General features: G+C 42.4%; 1 protein-coding gene across 3 annotated transcripts in view; it reads right to left on the bottom strand.

Moving 5' to 3' along the window:
- Positions 1-3,350: 3,350 nt before the first annotated feature.
- The window catches only part of SNX6 (sorting nexin 6), a 35,667-nt gene continuing 19,396 nt past the window's right edge, over positions 3,351-19,621 (bottom strand). Inside the window, exons 7-14 of one of the 3 annotated variants that reach the window (XM_072115519.1) lie at positions 18,129-18,224; positions 17,938-18,043; positions 17,243-17,318; positions 16,864-16,903; positions 15,723-15,809; positions 13,916-14,075; positions 6,177-6,262; positions 3,351-4,013 (exon numbers count right to left, since the gene is read on the bottom strand). In XM_072115519.1, coding sequence (XP_071971620.1) covers positions 3,960-4,013; positions 6,177-6,262; positions 13,916-14,075; positions 15,723-15,809; positions 16,864-16,903; positions 17,243-17,318; positions 17,938-18,043; positions 18,129-18,224 — 705 coding nt within the window. In that variant the 3' untranslated portion in view covers positions 3,351-3,959. Of the gene's footprint in view, positions 4,014-6,176; positions 6,263-6,305; positions 7,486-13,915; positions 14,076-15,722; positions 15,810-16,863; positions 16,904-17,242; positions 17,319-17,937; positions 18,044-18,128; positions 18,225-19,621 lie in introns of those variants that run through there. The other 2 variants (XM_072115518.1, XM_072115517.1) reach the window with 2 other exon arrangements.

Here is a 19,621-nt window from a genome sequence, read left to right as displayed (position 1 = left end):
ATGTCCTATTTTCCACCATATTTCCATTCCATACGGCCCATAGAAGTCAATGGGAATGTATAAAATATGGGCTAAATGCGTGCTGCATGCGGCTGTGCACCATATGCTATTGTATATACATGCAGTATCCAGAGCCAGTGGGAGGTGCATTCTGTTAGCCGACCAATAGGCAGCCATCCATCATCTGCCAGCCCACTGTATTTTATATGGATACGGTACGGAAACGGTGCCATACTGTTGCAATACGTCCCGTGGACAGTAAATATCTCAGTTTCATTTTCACCTGCAAGACATGATTCTCCCCTTTAATATGACACCAGAATTGTGTTTCTAGATGCAATTCTGAAGAGGTTATGTCACACCCTTTCTCAGAGATGAGAATCACAACAGAGGCTGCGCATTAGTTTAATTATTCCCCCAAACATCCATTATAGAGGCCTTTTTTGTATAAACTCCATATGTAACGTGTACTGCAGAACAAGTGTGCAGCAAGTTGATAAAACATGGCCGCTTTCTTCCAAAACAGCGCCCCACCTGACCATGGCTGTACTGATATCACACCTCAGCCGTAAAGAAATGAATGGAGATTAGTTACAATACCGCACACTCCCCATGTCAGAAGAGGAGCAGTATTTGGATGAAAGCAGTCATCTTTTTCAACTTCCAGAGAGCCCCTATATTGTGTAATGTGTTATATTATGTAGCATCACAAGTCTTTTGTATCACATAAACGTTTATGAATTTCTAATAAGGTCGAGTCTTCTGCCAGTATAGTGCAGGGACAGGCGCTTGTGCTGTAATGATCATGCACATGGTCAGTAATCGCTTCCTATCCTGGCAACCAGCCTACTCAGATGTTCAGTTCAATTTAGTAAAGTGACTGGGTTGAGGATACACAATGGTCAAGTAGGCTTAAAGAGAACCTGTCAGCAGAAATTGACCTAATAAACCACTGTTATGATGCTGTGAAGAAAAATACCATCCAGACCATGTTTCCTTTATGGCCCAGTCTGGTGATATAATCAAGAAAATCAACTTTGAAGTCAGATCAGCACTGAAGTCAAGCTCTTCCTCCTCAGAATGTCTCCCTTTGCTGTAATTTGCTGTCCTTTTTGTTTCCCTGCATCTAGGGACTTCATAACTGGATCTACTGAAGTCTGGTGCATGTTATCAATCATAGGAGGAGGCATGCTGCGGCAGGGAGAGCTTGACTTCAACACTAACCTCCCTGCCTTCATAACTTTATACAACCAATTTACATCTCACTTCAAAGTAGATTATCTGGGTGCTGCCACCACACCGGGCAACAAAAGAAACTTGATGTGGCATTTATTAAGCTACTTGACAACATACTGGTAATGGTTTATTAGGTCAGTTTCTGGTGAAAGGTTCCCTTAACTTGGTTTAGTTTCTGGCTGAATTTTTTTCTAACCCCTGCATTTCAACTTGTAATTAAAAAAAACGGGAATTCTGGACTTGCCGTAAAGTCCATTTCTCGTTGCTACATTGGGAGACAACCGCTAGGATACGGACACAAGGTAGAAAAAAAAGGCATTGGCTGCGCCTTGGTGGGCTATACCCTCACCACAGTCCTATGCTGATCAGTTAGTGCAAAAGCAGCAACCCGGGAAAAACACAGCGAGTGCCCTAAATGTAGCAACAAGATTTTACGGCGAGTACAAAAATCCCAATTTCTCATTCTTAGGCCAAATTTACACAACCGTATGCCATATACAAGTGCCATATGCTCGGGCATATGTTCGTCTAAATGCAGCCTAACTTTGGGGGACACCACACCACAAGGAGACAGACACAGGTTGCGGCCGCTGCACTTCAGGACTCACCGAATACTTCTGGCAGGGAGCCAGGTAACTTGATAAAGTTTTATGATAGGATATTAAGTTTTATTAACACGGTTGAGTAATTAAAGGGAACCTGTCACCAGGAATGTAATTTTACCCGGTGACAGGTTGCCTTTAAGTTCTCAACTGTGTTAAAGAGAACCTGTCATGTAAAATAACCTCCTAATCTAAATATATTTTCATAAGCTGCCATTAGAGAGCATTGCCTCTATCCCTTAATTGTCCCTCTACATGCCTGTAAACCTAAGCAATGAGGTCCTAAAGCTGTATGCAAATGACCTGCAAAATGTCCAATGAGTCATTAGCATATTCAAGCTGTCCAGCTTATTCATGAGTGGGCAGCACAGCCACACCCCCAGTGCATGACTGACAGCCTGTATAATGATGTGAGGCTGTATAATGATGTGCTTCCTGGTGCTGGCGGCCACGCCCCCTGCAGCCTGTGTGTGTATGAGATACTCCTATACACATGACTGACAGCCTGTATATGGATATGATGTGATGTATAATGGTGTAATAGCTCCTTCATGTGCTTCCTGGTGCTGGCGCCACCTGCAGCCTGTGTGTGTATAGGAGAAATACAACAGCTCCAGGATGCAGCCATGTCATAGCACAGTGATGGCAAACCTTTTAGACTTAGAGTGCCCAACCTACAAACAAAACCTACTTTTGTGTCGCAAAAAATGCCAACATGACAATTTCGGTAGTAACCTATTGATCCCAGCTGTTTCACAAGTTTCAATCATATTGGCGTCCTGAGGACACCAATACAATAGAAAAAGATGGAGAAAGCTGAATTATAGCTTCCTTCCAGGGTCCCCTGAAGAGGAAGAATCAGGGTTCCCGGAGTAGGAGCTCCAACGATAATCCATCTCTATCCACACCATCTCGTGTAGTCCTGGCAGCTGGTGCTGGGGTGAAGGCCTGGGTGCCCACAGAAAGGGCTCTGAGTGCCACTTCTGGCACCCGTGCCATAGGTTCGCCATCACTGTCATAGCAGAACATGTCAGGTACTTGTGTAGCTGATGTCTGTGTATCACACATGTGTATTAGGAGGATGCAGTATGTCAGCAGATGCAGCACACACACTGGCAATGCTTTACTATACATTACACACAGACATGAGTAGGGGGAGGAGAAGGGAGGGGTAACAGGGGTGACATCACTGCCTCTGACCATGTGACAAGCCTCATTTACATAATAAAAGAAAAGATGATTTTATAATGATTAATGTATTAATTGACTAGATTAAGGCTGTGATGGATCCTTGTGATCTGCTCCAACAGGTAGAGGTGACAGAAATAGAGACAGAGACCTGATGACAGGAGTCCTTTAAAAAAGCTCCGATCTATTTTATCATAGGTTTAACACTTATGAATCCACATCACTGTACGGCCACTTACCTCAATGTACTGAAGACTGGCAATCCAACAGCACCTTAATCAAATCACATTTACTCTACAATAGGGAACACCAGGACGAGGTCAATTAAAAATCATTGGATTCACAGTTTATTTTACAATATTTGAGAAGTCTACAAGTTAAGGCATACATACTGATGCGTTAGCGTTATGTCCGGAGAACTTTAAAAAGATAAATTGGAACGCTCTTGAAATATCTAAGAAAATGTTTAATAAAAAAAATAGAGTTCAGTAAATCAAGATAACGGAGGCTTAAAAAAACAAAACAAATGGATAATCATTACATGGAACTTGGACAAGGAGTACGACGTGATACTAATGGCAATGTTAATCCATTCGAACATCATCCAAGAGTAACATACAAAGGTAAATAAGGTTGGCATTATGTAATACACTTCATTACACAAGGAACATTTCATTGCTTAACTTCATCCAAAAAAAACGGAGATTGTATCTGTGACGTACTAGAAAGCGTACAATGACTAAATAAAGGTACATGTGGATACACCAAGTGTGGGCTCTGCAGCACAGTGCTGTTCTAACATGGAGGTAGCCCGATACGGGGGTCATCCTCTGGAGCCGTGAAAATCCCATCTGACCGATCCATGGAAACGTGGCAGCTCGTGGGAGGTGACAGGAGGGTCTGGTTAGTGCTCGGCTTAGGACGGAGTGTGCTTTAGGGTTTACCGTTTAACACGGCCAAGCAACTCTGCAGAAGCTGCAAATTACCCTGGAAATGATAGAAAACACAAGGTAAACAAGGTTTTATAACTTATGACGTCTCATGGTAGAAAGCGACTTTGTATGACACTACAATATAAAAAGATTGCATATAGGGAAACATATTAAATGGGTAACACCAAGATTGCAAGTCATCCCCTATACACAGGTTCGGGGGATTGGAAGATAATCCTCACTGATCACAAGAACGGGACCCCCAGCAATCTGTAGAATGGGAGACTTGTTCTCACTTATGGGGGCATGCGTCCTGCAGCATGATTCAGCAGTATGGCAGTGTCTAGCATAGCTTTCATTTATCCACAGCACTCTCACTCACTGGGGGTAATTATTATTAGGCAGGCTCCTTAGGATGTGATCGTCTTTGGTGCTCCGCCTGTCATATTTCCATCATGATGAGGGGGGAAGACAGCCTGTAAAGCTACAACACGGAGAAGGTCTGGTAACACTGCCCCCCCAGAGCCTCTCGCTCATTAGCCTAATTTTTAAAGTAGATATTAGAAGGAAGGAGGCCATGGATAACAGATCTAAGTAGATGACCACAGTCACATCCTGGATCTAAGAGCCCCTTGTTTATCATGATGGATTTTGAAGGTAGATTTCCTTTCATAAATCTGTTGCTTTTCTCTTCTTTACGGCTTGCTTGATATCGGACTTATTATCAAAGAGTTACACAAAACGTTCTAAAATGTTTTAAGAAAAAGTACTTGCACTTGCTTCCAATACACCAAGGGGGACTAGAGGAACTTTTCAAAGGTCTCAATTCACAAAAGATGTGAGCATGGAGAGGTCTGATGGGGGACGTTCCTGCCCCGCACCTGTGTACTCGCTATAGCCTGCACAATTAGAACTGCACACCAGGGCAGCCGGATACATCAGCGGGTCGCTGCCTCCAATATATCCTGCAGGGCAGAGGAGTGGAGGCTTTCACTGCAGAGTATGATAAAAGTCCCCCAGTGAATGAGTGTGTTAGGGATAACCAAACAATGTGCTCAGCAATTTCCAAAACTCCCACACTGCTGTATGGAGCAGCAGGAGACAAGCACATATTACCGAGAACAAATATCTCGTTCTTCAGATTGCTCCGGGTCCCATTCTTATGATCAATTGGGGTCCCAGCAGTTAGACCAATCACCTCATGGATAGGGGATAACTTGTGAACTTAGTGCAACCCCTGTAAGTGCGGACACAGCTCTCCATCTATATAACCTTCATTTTGTGGATGTTAAAGGAAACCTACCATTTGATTTGATGCTTTATGAAGCAAACATACCTTGAGAACGCTGTAGCTACACTGATGCAGAAACATATCTTGGTTAATCCCTGAGCTGAGTGGTTTTGCTGATGAAAAGGATATAAGATTATGATAATGAAGCTCTGTCGCTTTTGTGGTTTGCTCAGTGTTTCTCCTAGCAGATTAGTTATTCACTGCAGGAGAGGATGATGTAATCCCTGAGTTGTGCCTGAAGGCAGAATAATCCATCGCTGCACCATCCCCCAGCTGCTGTGTATGAGTGATACAGCTCAGGTTGATTAGTCATGTCTTGACTAAGCGCCATGTGCAATGACAAGCTCCATGTATAATGTGTTTATGTAGGCAGCCAGCCTCACCCAGCTTTCCTAAGGTCCTGAATGTTAGAACTGTTTTTTTAGCAAAACCACTCAACTCTAGGATTAACCAAGATATGTTTCTGCATCAGTGTAGCTACAGCATTCGCAAGGTATGTTTGCTTCCTAATGCATCAAATCAAATGGTAGGTTTCCTTTAAGTGCTGCTGGGCTACATTCACACACAGGAGAAAAAGTCTACTGTTGCTCCTAAATCCACATTCACAATAGGAGAAATCGATGGAGAATCTATGCTGGGATTCTGTGGATTTATTAATAATTAGCAGAATTCGTGCAACTATATTGTAGTTTTCCACTGTACGTACATTGCAAGGACATGTAATGGTATAATCAGTATAATAGTAAAATGACTATAAAACAACAGATGACTAAGTGTCCCTTAATAAAATTATAGCAGGTTTTTCCGGCCTCGGGTCCTTCCCAGAACTGTGTAGCTTGGCCCATTTCCCGGAGTGTTACCATAGCAACCATTATTGGGATGCAGGACACTGAGGCACAAGAGGAGGAAACGGATAAATGAGTGTACCTTGGCGTGCTTGAGTTCCAGTTCAGCGAGCTCTACTAAATTTTTACGAAAAGCAGCAACTCTTCTTGTTTTAAAGTCCATGAGTTCTAGAAAACGAAAATCACATGTGTAAGTTGATTCCAAACCAAAATGTTGCAATGACCGAGACATTACCATATAAAACATCTGTGGGTTTGGGTTGTTTTTGTGTATTTAGGATGTCTTCTAAAAAGATAACTAACTTCAAATAATATTTGATTAAAAATAAAATTGAAACATCCGTAGCCGATTCCTTGCAAAAATGGATTAGACAGAATGACTGTAACTGGAGCTCCATGTTTGCCCGATCCCCTGATATTCTCAGTTCTCTGGCCTTCAGCGATGTCATGGTGACATATGACTGCTGCCATCTTATGTTAGGTAAGTGGAGGGGAAGGGGGGGACAGGTAAGTCTTACCACATGGCGAGTATACCGAGATTTTATTTCAGCAATACTTTCAAGAAAAAAAAAGGCACCAATTTAGTGATGGGTGGGCGTCTACGGGCATTTCTGTTATGTGTTGGGAAAGACACTGATTAGCAGCGGGCACCTGGGTGTCTGGAAGTCTATTTACCTGTACATAGATGTACAGGCAGTCCCCCGGGTTACATACAAGATAGGGTCTGTAGGTTTGTTCTCAAGTTGAATTTGTAAGTAAGTCGGAACTGTATATTTTATCATTGTAATCCCAGCCAGAACTTTTTTTGGTCTCTGTGACAATTGGATTTTAAAAATGTTGGATTGTCATAAGAACCAGGATTGACAAAAAAGCTTAATAACAGACACCATTAATAACAGTTATAGCTGATCATTGTAGCCTGGGACTAAAGTACAGTAAATTATCAATATCCAGAGGTCTGTAACTAGGGGTCCTATGTAAGTCGAATGTTCATAAGTAGGGGACCACCTGTATAACAGGCAGATCTGCTCTAGGACTTCTTGGCTCTTAATGGAGTTTTTTTCCCCTTCAACAGATGTTGTCTTTCTATCTATAACGCCGCTGTGATCGCCTCCCACAGATGATTCATCATGGGATACGTTCTTCCTGTTTTCTTCCATAATAAAATACTCATGCTGTAGAAAAATGTCACATTACATTTTTCTTTAGAAGAGACGCAATAATGTAATGTCGGTGCACTATCCCCCTTATGCCATTTATTAGAAAAAAAAAAAAAAAATAGAAAATGAACAAGTCCCATAAATCCCACATCCTGTAAAAAAAATTGCATACAACATATAAAGTGAGAATCACCCAATACGTACCGTAGTGCTTTTGTGGTATCACCACATCTATAACAACATGTACAATAAAGTAAAAATTGTTACTGAACGCCGTAAATGATTATACATTCTCACACCCAACCTCATAAAAACAAAAAAGTTATCAAAAAGTAACATTTACCCCGACATGATAGCAATAAAAAGTACAGCTTGTCCCGCAAAAAAAAAAAACAAGCCCTAGAACAGCTCCATAAACAAAAAAAAATTGTTATGCTTCTTAGAACTTGGCAAAAACAAGCAAATCTCTCTCCAAATGAGTTCTATATTCTACAAAAAAAGTCATGCGTAAAAAGCTATATAAAAGAGGTATCACGGCCAAAAACCCCAAACAAGTATTAATGATTTTCTTAACCCTCTCCAAGACTTGAATTGCCCTAAATGGTGTATTTGGCAAGTGGATCTCATCTCACAAAAAATAAGCCCCCATATGTCCAAATAAAAAAAAAAAAAAAAAACAACCTGTAAAATGTGACAATGCAAATCTGCACCCAAAATTCGGAACCTCCTAACAACCTAGAAAAATGAGAGGATGAATGACAAGCCATGACGATATATATAGCAGACATTCGGGAAATGTTAGTTAAGAAGTTATTTGGGTGCTATCTGCCGGAAAAGCAGAGAATGTAGAACTTTAAATATGGAGATTTTTTTCACATTTTTGGCCATTTTTGTTTTTATATAACTAAATACAAAACATATCATCATTTGAAGTACAACGTGTGACGAGAAAACAATCTCAAAATCCCCTGGATATGTTAAAGTGTTACAAATGTATAACCACTTATAGGGACACATGTGGAGATATAAAAAAATTGGGCTTGGTCCTGGAGCCCTAAAATGGCTTCGACCAGAAGGGGTTAGAAGGAAATTGCACTGAATATTATAATTATTTGGAAGAAGATGCGATATTGGTTGGTTGTCCTATTCAACTGAGCTCTCAAGACGACCAAGTACTAATGCAAAGCTCGGAGTACAGGTACAGTTACAACTAAACAGCTGCAGTGATGATCATGCGCCCCCTACAGGAGGCAGGCAGGAATATGCCCAAGGTGGATGTCTGTGAAAAGTGTCTGCTAGTAAGGAGTTAAATAAAAAGTGTTGTTACAGTTTCTATTATATAGGAAATACGTGTGAGCATTACACAAGTATGAAGGAATGCTGCATCACGTGTCTATAAGTAATGTCATGAAGGAATTCTTAACCCCTTAAGGGGAACCCGTCACCTCTGATCAGCTAGATAATCCGGACAGTACCTAGAGCTCACTGTAGGGTCATTACAATGCCTCTAATCCTGTTACTCTGCATTGCTGTTGTGTGATAGAAACAACTTCTATTCTTCTTGTCCATGTTCATTTATGCAGTCAAGGAGGAGGGGCGGCTTCCCAAGCCACTCAAGCTCTGCCCGCCTCTTCACTGCGGCTCTCGCTTCAACCCACAAATCAAAACACTTCCCCCAACTCTACATCACTACACTCCTTTTAAACTTCCCCGCATGCGCAGTCCGCCTGTTAGTCTGGCATCGGCATGTGCGTCCAGGCCTACAGGTGCAACCACATGCACCAGTGCACGGCTGGCTAGCTCTCAATCACACCAGCGCCATACACATTGCAGACGCATGCGCGGTGCAGCTGTAGGCCTGGCAGCGGACATGCACGCCGATGCCAGACTGACAGGCGGACTGCGCATGCGGGGAAGTTTGAAACGGAGTGTAGTGACGTAGACCTGGGAGGAACAGCTCAACACATTCTCGGAACATGTTCATTATAACAAGTACCTACACATGGGGTAGAGCACTGCACCCCCACACCTTATTGGCAGGGGTTCCAGAACTTTTATTTTTTTCAAATGGCTTAACTCTTTCCCTGCCAGGAGTTTCAAGGAAATTTTATTGCGTTATTGACCAGAACAGTTTATAGAGTTTATAGACAAAGGCACCTTCATGCCATTTTGACTCTAATTGTATCATTTTATTTAACCCCTGCCCGATGCGCGGCGTAATAGTATGGCGCACGTCAGGTGCGGGTGCATGGAGAGGGCTCACAGGCTAAGCACTCTCCATAGCCGGGAAGACTTTGCTGCATATTGCCATTACGTCCATCATCGCCAGCAAAGCTGCTTCAAAAAGATGGCAGCGCCGCCATCTCGGTGATGATCATTGGTTCCCATGACGTCATCGGGGAGCGGCGATTGGTTGCCATGACTGTCTTGTTTTAACCCATTCATTACAATGTGCGATTTACACATTTTAATGAATGAGGTGGAAAATCCCCATATACTGCCATACTGTAGTGAAATCAAACACTTTAGGTATCGTCGCATCTGGAAATGCCCAATCTAACAAAATATAATAACTGTTTTTCACTGCGTTTAACCCTGTAATGGAAAATAGCGCCCCAAAGTCGAAAATTGTTATTTTTTGCCGATTTAAAAAATATGAAAACACCAAAGTATGAAAAAGTTATTAGCGCCAGATAATGGCAAACATCAGAAAAAAGAATTTTGTACAGGAGGTTTTAATTTTTGTAAATGTATGAAAACATTATAAAACCTGTACAAATTTGTTATCCGCATGATAGCACCCACCAAAAAGAATAAAGTAGAGATGTCATTTGGGGCGCTCAGTGAAAGCCGTAAAATCCAAGCCCGTAAGAAAATGCCGCAAATGCGGTTTTTCACCATTTTCACTGCATTTGGAATTTTTTTCCCGCTTCCCAGTACACAGCATGGAATATTCAAAACCATCACTATGAAGTGCAATTTGTTATGAAAAAAGCCACCAGAGAGCTCTTTAATTGTAAAAATAAAAAAGAAGTTATTAGATTTTTGAAGGTGGGGAGTGAAAAATGGAAATGAAAAAACAAAAAAAAGGTCCAGGTCGTTAAGGGGTTAAAAAAAAAAAAATCTGCCCCCAAACAAAAAATATTTTTCTTCACATCTCCTAAATGGAGTAGATAAACGTGTGCGGTGTTCAAACAACTCTGCAGCAAACTGTGATATAATCCCAAAACATTACATGAAAATTTCTACTAAAATACTAAAATGTCTAGTCCAGACCACTTCTATAAAGAAAATGTACAGCAATGTGTGAGGAGCTCATACAGACCCCACATTTGTTTATTCACCAAAACATGCAGAAAAGGGAATGTTAAATCCACAGGGGAAGGCAAACTATTTTTGCTGAAAATTGCACAGAGCTTCACCCAAATGTTATTGTATATATCGGTAACCCAAATAAACTAAACATCTAAAACCAAAATAGAGCAGTGACTGCCTGTAAATAGGAACATTAAAAATATAAATCTTTATTAGTTATAAAGGTAAAAACTCGGCCCATAGCCAAAAAATTCTTGCATTGATTTCATCCATATACAGGTTTAGGTACCTCTATTAGGACCAGAACATCTTCCAGCACTCTGCCTAAATATTGGGGTCGGAGGATATACAGATAATGATCTGTCACCTCACTAGTCTCCCCCGTTACTTAACAGTGGCGGCTGGAGTGTCACTTGGTCACACTTCTTACGGGGTATTAGCCCCCTAGAGGACCTATTAACGTGCTGGAGTAAAAAGCCAAGGATATGGTATTCAATCCCCAAAGATATTAATCCTATGGCTTCCACCCATATATAAAAATCTTATACGGTGCCGTGTAGCAGTGACATCCAGCTGCACGGTCACACATTTACACCTATGCACCTAACGCGTTTCCCTGCTACTGATAGACTTAGCAATTCATCAGAGGTGTGTCATGTATTCAATAGAAATATAGCACATATAGAACGGGTAATGGCGTGCCATCTCACACTTATTCACGCCATGGCCCGTCTAGATATTATTAATGTGCCATATTAGTGTCTGGGTCAGTGGTTCTCACTGGATCGTGCACCAAATTTAAGCCAGTATACTTTATGTATTATTAGTTCCTACCTCACTGGCTAATGTATTATTGCACACAGCACTAGACAAAACGCCGGGCGGAGCTTAGGCTATACATAGCCGCGCGTGCACGTGCAACGCGCAGCCAAACTAGTGCCGGCGTTTTGTCTAGGTAGTCAGCCATTGCTGTGTGCAATAATACATTAGCCAGTGAGGTAGGAACTAATAATACATAAAGTATACTGGCTTAAATTTGGTGCACGATCCAGTGAGAACCACTGACCCAGACACTAATATGGCACATTAATAATATCTAGACGGGCCATGGCGTGAATAAGTGTGAGATGGCACGCCATTACCCGTTCTATATGTGCTATATTTCTATTGAATACATGACACACCTCTGATGAACTGCTAAGTCTATCAGTAGCAGGGAAACGCGTTAGGTGCATAGGTGTAAATGTGTGACCGTGCAGCTGGATGTCACTGCTACACGGCACCGTATAAGATTTTTATATATGGGTGGAAGCCATAGGATTAATATCTTTGGGGATTGAATACCATATCCTTGGCTTTTTACTCCAGCACGTTAATAGGTCCTCTAGGGGGCTAATACCCCGTAAGAAGTGTGACCAAGTGACACTCCAGCCGCCACTGTTAAGTAACGGGGGAGACTAGTGAGGTGACAGATCATTATCTGTATATCCTCCGACCCCAATATTTAGGCAGAGTGCTGGAAGATGTTCTGGTCCTAATAGAGGTACCTAAACCTGTATATGCATGAAATCAATGCAAGAATTTTTTGGCTATGGGCCGAGTTTTTACCTTTATAACTAATAAACAGTGGCGTAACTACCGCCGTAGCGGTTGCTACGGGGCCCGGGGATGCACGCTCCCTGCAGTGCTTTGCCACTCGCTTGGAGTAAGTGGTCCGGGGCTGCTGTGCCGGGTGCCTGCCGGATCGTGCCCCCGGGCCCCTCCCTCTCTGTGCATCTAAACAACCCTCCTGGCCCACCCACCTCTTTCCGGGATCGCCTGCCTGCTCATCTCCCTGACCCGCCCCCCCAGCCACCTCTATGACCCGCCCCCCCAGCCACCTCTCTGACGCGCACAATCGACACTCTGCCCCCCCCCCACTCGCGCCCACCTCTCCTCTCCAGCGCGCCCGACGTGTGCCTGCCATATATATATATTTTAAGGGGAAGGGGGGCCCCATGCAGAAATCTGCTATGGGGCCCAGCCTCTCCTAGTTACGCCCCTGCTAATAAAGATTTATATTTTTAATGTTCCTATTTACAGGCAGTCACTGCTCTATTTTGAATTTTTGAGACCTGAGGTGGAACAAAACTTTTTGAATTGGAAGGCAGTAGTCCTTTAATACGGTTTCTAAACATCTAAAACCAGGCTAATGAGATAAAAAAGGTCGCTTTTAGATGGGTGTAATATGTGCTGCGTTGTATTAGAAGCACAATAACGGAACCTTCTGCGGTTCATAAGAATTTGAGTAAAAACGTCATAACGTAGTGCAAGTAATGGAGGACGGTGTGAAATAAAAACTTTATTCAGGAATGTGTGTTTTTCGTTTTACAAGCAACTTTTTGGACAAGTTCTGGGTCATAGTGTTAATATGAAGCCACATTAGGCGAAGAGAATAGGATGTTCATTCTCTCCCTTTATTATGAAAAAAAAGATCACTCAATGTACCACAAAGTGTAAATGACACTTTTCTGGGTAGGAGAGGGTTAATAAAATGGACAATTAGTTCATGTGATCCCTTTTCAAAATTTAGCAGCAGATAAAGAAAATATTTTCTTTATCTGTGAGCAATTTTCTCAGCCTCCTGACTAAGAAGCTGAGGAGGCGACCTACATGCAGTACCTGATACAGCATCCAATCCATCCACAAACAAATGTAATGGAGGCGGGAAGCTGAACGCTTAAAGCGGACCAGTCACCCTGAAAATTCACGAGGGGGCGGGATTAGGGGCATGGCGCGCGGCAGTGATTGTCGACCTATGGAGTGAGCAGGGCAGTCCGGGGAAGAGGCAGTGCCTAGGACCGCCCCCTCATGAATACGCCGGATCACTTAGAGAGCGGTCCGGCGTTTGATGTACAGCACGGCAGTGTTAGATAGCGTTACTGGAGGGTTCTGATAATGCTAACATTGTAACACTGTAGCGTTTGTTTTAGGGTGACAGGTCCTCTATTAGTCAAAATCTGCCCCCCTCCACATGTCCCCTCTCTTGTGCATGCACAAGACCCCGATCAAGTCTCCCATATAAATGTGCATGCTTGATCATGCTACACTGAATGACCTATAAGTAAAGCGAGCGCTGTTTGAGCATGGCCAACAATTATGGAGCATAATCTTGATTTCAGGGATAGGGCCTCGCACCTCCTAGCCTGCAGACAAGCATAGTGGGAACTCCTGCTCAGTCCTTAGGTTGTGCCGCTTACCTTGTGCATTTTGTTCTCACTAGTGTTCCCTGCCCACACCAGTCAAACCTCAGTATAACGGTTGTTGAACCATTAGCAGTAGATACATCCACATTTCATTCCATTACCTTGTTTAGCAGATTCCGAGATCTTCTCAAACTTCTGGCAGCACAACTGCTGAGTGGTTTCTGCGGACAGCACATCCTTGTTTTTAGCTCTTGCTTTGTCTAGTGCTTTATTAGCGTTTTCATAATCTACCAAAGAACGGGATCTTCTGTACAAGAGATCCTGGAAAGGAGCATAGGTATTATGATTAAATATACTTGCAAACCAAAAAATAAAAAAAAAGAAACTTTTTCTCTCAATTTTCCTCTAATCAAAAACGAAAAAAGACTGCGATAACTCAAATGTGTCCTTTTCAAAATGTAGATGGGACCGGCGGTAGCGAATATGTGGCACCTACTGTAGCAGCATGATGTCCTGCTAGCCCTGCACCCTAGATAATAATCTTTATATAGCGCCATCACATTCCATAGCGCTTAACAAATCAGCCCCGTCTTATATACAAAGTCCAAAGTCAATGGGACTGCAGAGAAGCCTGGAGCTTGGTATATATCTGCTGTTTGCCGAATAACAGACGGGAGGAGGACACAGGATGGATTAGTAAAGGGAGTTGACATTTCATGCAGTTAGTGAGTGTGATAGATCTGCCTAAAGAGAGGAGTTTTAAGAGCACGTTTGAAGCTTTGCAGGGTGGGTATTACCGTATTTTTCGGACTATAGCGCAGAATAAAGCCTTTGATTTTCTCAGAAATCAAAGGTGCGCCTTATAGACCAGTGCGCCTTATATAAGAACCTTACTTACAGACAACAGTAATTCAAATAGCACAGGGTTCCAGCACTTTCACAGAGGACGCTTGTAGATTTTCAAAGGCTTTATTGCATCGATAAAAAGTCACAGCATGTGCAGCATATAGACACAAGAAAAGATCTACGCGTTTCGTCCGATTAGGATGGTGGGATCATGACTAAGTCCTAATCGGACGAAACGCGTAGATCTTTTCTTGTGTCTATATGCTGCACATGCTGTGACTTTTTATCGATGCAATAAAGCCTTTGAAAATCTACAAGCGTCCTCTCTGAAAGTGCTGGAACCCTGTGCTATTTGAATTACTGATGTTCGTGTGGGCTTTCACGTATATCCGTGCACCTGGAGGACTGCGAGAAAGGGCTGATTGGTGAGCTGGCTCTCCCCTTCTTTTTTGTTACTTACAGACAACAGCTGCCTTGAACTGTGCACAGGTCTGCCACCTGCTGGTCATTCATCCCTATAATCAGGTGCGCCTTATAGTCCAGTGCACCTTATATATGAACCTAGACAATTTAGCAGGCATTTATTGATGGTGCGCCTTATACTCCGGTGCGCCTTATACTCCGGTGCGCCTTATACTCCGAAAAATACTGTACTCAGAGTCCGAAGGAGGACATTCCAGAGAATCGGTGGAGCTCGGGAAAAGTCCTGGAAACTTGCATGAGGGGTTTGAATTGAGGTAGAGATTAATCAAACATCAATGGTCGATCGAAAAGCACGGGTATGGCGATAGATTGATAGACAAGAGGAAGGGGCCGAAATATAGGATTATACTCCAGCAGGAATCAGAGCACAGGGAAATGTCTTCCTTATATCCCAGCGTTCAATTGCTTTTATACAAACTGATGTCAACTACAGCCATTATTCCTCCCCCACAAAGTTTCATTGCTTGTAGGAGCCACGGAGATCTATATTAATAAGCATCATGGTAAAGAAGGTTAGAAAAACACATCAGTCCATCAAGTCCGACCTATTAACTCTACATTATACAGTATTGATCCAGAGGATATGAGATCTGAAGGCTTAAATGTTCCCATTAACAGTAATTTTTAGTAACCACTTACCTTAGCAGCTTGTGATTCCCTTAAATAATATTTCAGAAGATCAGAAAGCTTCAGATCTTCATCAGCTGATATCCTGGCTTCAATTTTCTAAATAAAACACAAAAAGTTGGTAAAGAAATCTGTCTCTAGGTGCAAACCTGTCTGATTGCTGTTGACCAACTATTTGGAGCCCCAGAGAATTGAAGAACGGGAAATTGAAGGTGCCCCATACCAAATGCTACATATCCTCAACTTGAGCTCATGGAAAGGGTTTGTACTGGGCCAGCACTGGGAATACCTGGGCAAGTGCCAGGGTCCACATAAAGTTGTACATAAGGAATCCATGGGGGTGAGAGGGACTTTATAAAAAATAACCATGAGTATCTGTTTGGGTTGATAATCTAGGAAATCTTTTAGGAAACAGGAGACTGTGTTAGTTTCTAAAATTTTAAATGCCACCAAGCAAGTTCACTGTAAAGGGGCCCCACTGAGGCTCTGTCGCCTAGGGGCCTACTAAAACTTGGAGCCGACCCGGTTTATACCCAGCAGCTGAACGGAGCAAAACACCCATCAATCCGGAGAGTCACATTCTCACAAATGGGTGGAGGGGAAGAAGGAGTATATTTCCTGATGCTCCATTTAATAGTATGGGAGTGATCAGCTATCTCAGGCACTAACATGGACACTCAAGGGAGCGAGGTAAGAGCTGAGCTTTTCAAACCCTTCTATACTACTGAATGGAGCAAGAGGATAAATGCTCAACCTGCCGCACCACCCACTACTGAGAACCAGGACCCTGTTCTCCAGATTGCTTGAGGTCCCCCCACCATTCTCTAGATCGCTGGATATTCCAATGGTCAGACCTGTCCTGATCAGACACAAACAAATACTTCAAGATCCTTTGTAAGGGAAAGGATCCGTTTGATAATCCACACCCTGACTAAATAAATAAGAATTGTCATCAACTCTGGTATATTATCCCAGTGTGAAAATTCCTAAGTCTAAGGGGCTTACAGCAGATTCCACATCTTGGACCATAACATAAAGATTTCATTTTCACTGCCACCAAGTAGGTCAGGGTGCGGCTGACCCGGCTTAGCTAGTCACTTTTAATATTGAAGCAATTATTGCCCCAGCGGTAACGAGAACTGAAAATACTTACACGGGTCTTGTCGAACAATTCAGACACTCTTAGGAAAAATCTGTGAGAGAGAAAGAGAAAAGGGGATTACATTAAGCTCTTAGGTTTCCTAAACTTCAGAGATCAGTTCCAAGGTTTAGAACATAAAGTCATTGCTCCCTTCGTCAAAATGTTTTAACTTATCGCTCTCATGGATACGTAATCCGGTCTCCATTAAAGAGGGGGCTTGAACCCGTGAACGTAATAATAAGACATAGTCGGGGTGAGAGGTGATTTCCGTTGGGCCACAATGTGGATCCGTCTGACCAGGGCATCAAATTACATACAGTACAGCGGTGAGTTGCAAATAATTCTGTGATGCAGTTCAAAGATTTCTATGTACTGTACATCTGTAACCTACTTGCATATGTCAGTGTTATCCTGTGTTCCCAACGCGTACATGGAGGAGCCTATTCTGTTATAATCGTCAGCGACACCTGAAATTACGAAACAAAGTAAGAACCTGTAATCCTAATATTGCATTTTTTAATTTAGAAGAAGAAAGTTATTTCTCATTAATAGTTAGAGATTACTGAAAAACATTTTAAACACTTTAAAAGTCTAAATCTTCCGCTGGGTACTGAGGGGACAGAGAAGTCATATAATGACATATCCAAGCCATTTGCCATCCCTATGTGGAACGGTGGCTGAGTGGTTATCACTACAGCCTTGCAGCGCTGGAGTCCTGGGTTCGAGTCCCACCCAGGTCAACATCTGCAAAGAGTTTGTATGTTCTCTCTGTGTTTGAGTGGGTTTCCTCCCACACTCCAAAACATACTGGTAGGTGGATTAGATTGTGAGCCCCATTGGGTTCAGGGACCAATTTGCCAAGCTCTGTGCAGCGCTGTGTAATCTGTGTGTGCTATATAAAGAATTATTATTTATTATTATTATTTGTAATATGGAGATACTCCTTTATCTCCTTCTGCCATATAAAAGGAGAAGAATAGGTCTAGAACCAGAAGTTCTAAGTATCGTAAGATCTCTCGGCTTAGTATTCCAGGTCATGTTTTTTTTATATAAGCAACAAATGACAGTTTTAGTGGAGAGACTTGCATTTGTGGGATCTTGTCATCTTATCAGACTTTGCACTTGCATCCTTCACTCTGTTGTGATATTCCACGAGGAACGTCCGCTCGTGATCGAAGAAATCATCCACGTCCTTCAAAGACATGAAGGAGGAGAATGAAGGATTTAGTGACGGCACCCAATACAGAGTGTGACAACAGTGAAGAGCGCCGACTTACCTTTGTACCAGAAACAATGACGCCATCGGCTGTTTTCACTACACTTTTGAAGAAATCTTCCAGCTTTTCCTTCTTGTTCTTCCCTCGAACACTTAACTGTGGTATATAAAAATATTTTTATTGGGTACAAAAGGTTTTTCTCAATATTCACAATACATACACATTAAAGGAAATCTACTATAAAAATCCAGCAAGATAAACCAGGGACACTCATAGATCAAGGCACCCTGACTGGGGTAATTGTATTATATTTATTATCCATGTTCTCCTTCCTTTAGTTTCATAGTTTATTTGGTTGAAAAAAGACACTTGTCCATCAAGTTCAACCAAGGAAGGGAAGGGATTGGATGAGGAAGGGATTTACGGGAAACAATTCTATATAACATAACCATCAATGTTATTTAGGTTTAAAAAGGCATCTAGACCCTTCTTGAAGCTCTCTGCTGTCCCTGCTGTGACCAGCGCCTGAGGCAGGCTATTCCACAGATTGACAGTTCTCATAGTAAAAAAGCCCTGTCGCCTCCGGTGATTAAACCTTGGTTTCTCCAGGCGGAGACAGTGCCCCCTCGTCTTTTGATTTGATTTAATATGGAACAACTTACCACCATATTTTTTGTATGGACCATTCATATATTTATATAAATTAATCATGTCCCCTCGTAGTCGTCTCTTTTCCAGACTAAATAAATCTAGTTGTTTTAATCTTTCATCATAACTAAGACCCTCCATACCCCTTATCATTTTTGTGGCTCTACGTTGAACCCTCTCCAGCTCCAGGGCATCCTTTTTATGGACTGGTGCCCAGAACTGGACAGCATATTCCAGGTGTGGCCAAACCAATGCCTTGTATAGTGGTAATATTACATCTCTATCACGAGAATCCATACCACTTTTGATACATGACAAGATCCTACTAGCTTTAGAGGCAGCTGCTTGACATTGCATGCTGTTATTCAATTTATGATCTACTAGTACCCCCAGGTCCTTCTCAACTAGGGACTCTCCCAGATTTACTCCCCCAAGTACATATTTTGCCTTTGGATTATTGGCCCCCAGGTGCATAACCTTGCATTTATCCACATTAAACCTCATTTGCCAAGTGGATGACCAAACATTCAGTTTGTCCAAGTCACCCTGCAGCCTGTGAACATCCTCCATAGACTGTATTACACTACACAGCTTGGTGTCATCTGCAAAAATAGACACAGTGCTATTAATTCCTACCTCTATATCATTAATAAATATATTAAATAGTAGTGGGCCAAGCACAGAACCCTGGGGTACACCACTCATAACTGGTGACCATTCCGAGTAGGAATCATTGACCACAACTCTCTGGATACGATCCTTCAGCCAGTTTTCAATCCAATTGCAAATGATTTCTGCCAAACCAATAGCCCTAATTTTACCCATCAGGCGTCTATGAGGGACAGTGTCAAATGCCTTTGCAAAGTCCAAAAACACAATATCCACAGCTGCTCCTCCATCCAGGC

Source organism: Engystomops pustulosus, chromosome 7 (genome assembly GCF_040894005.1).
Source record: "Engystomops pustulosus chromosome 7, aEngPut4.maternal, whole genome shotgun sequence".
NCBI classification, from domain to species: Eukaryota; Metazoa; Chordata; class Amphibia; order Anura; family Leptodactylidae; genus Engystomops; species Engystomops pustulosus.
This window is presented reverse-complemented; position numbering and strand designations above follow the sequence as displayed.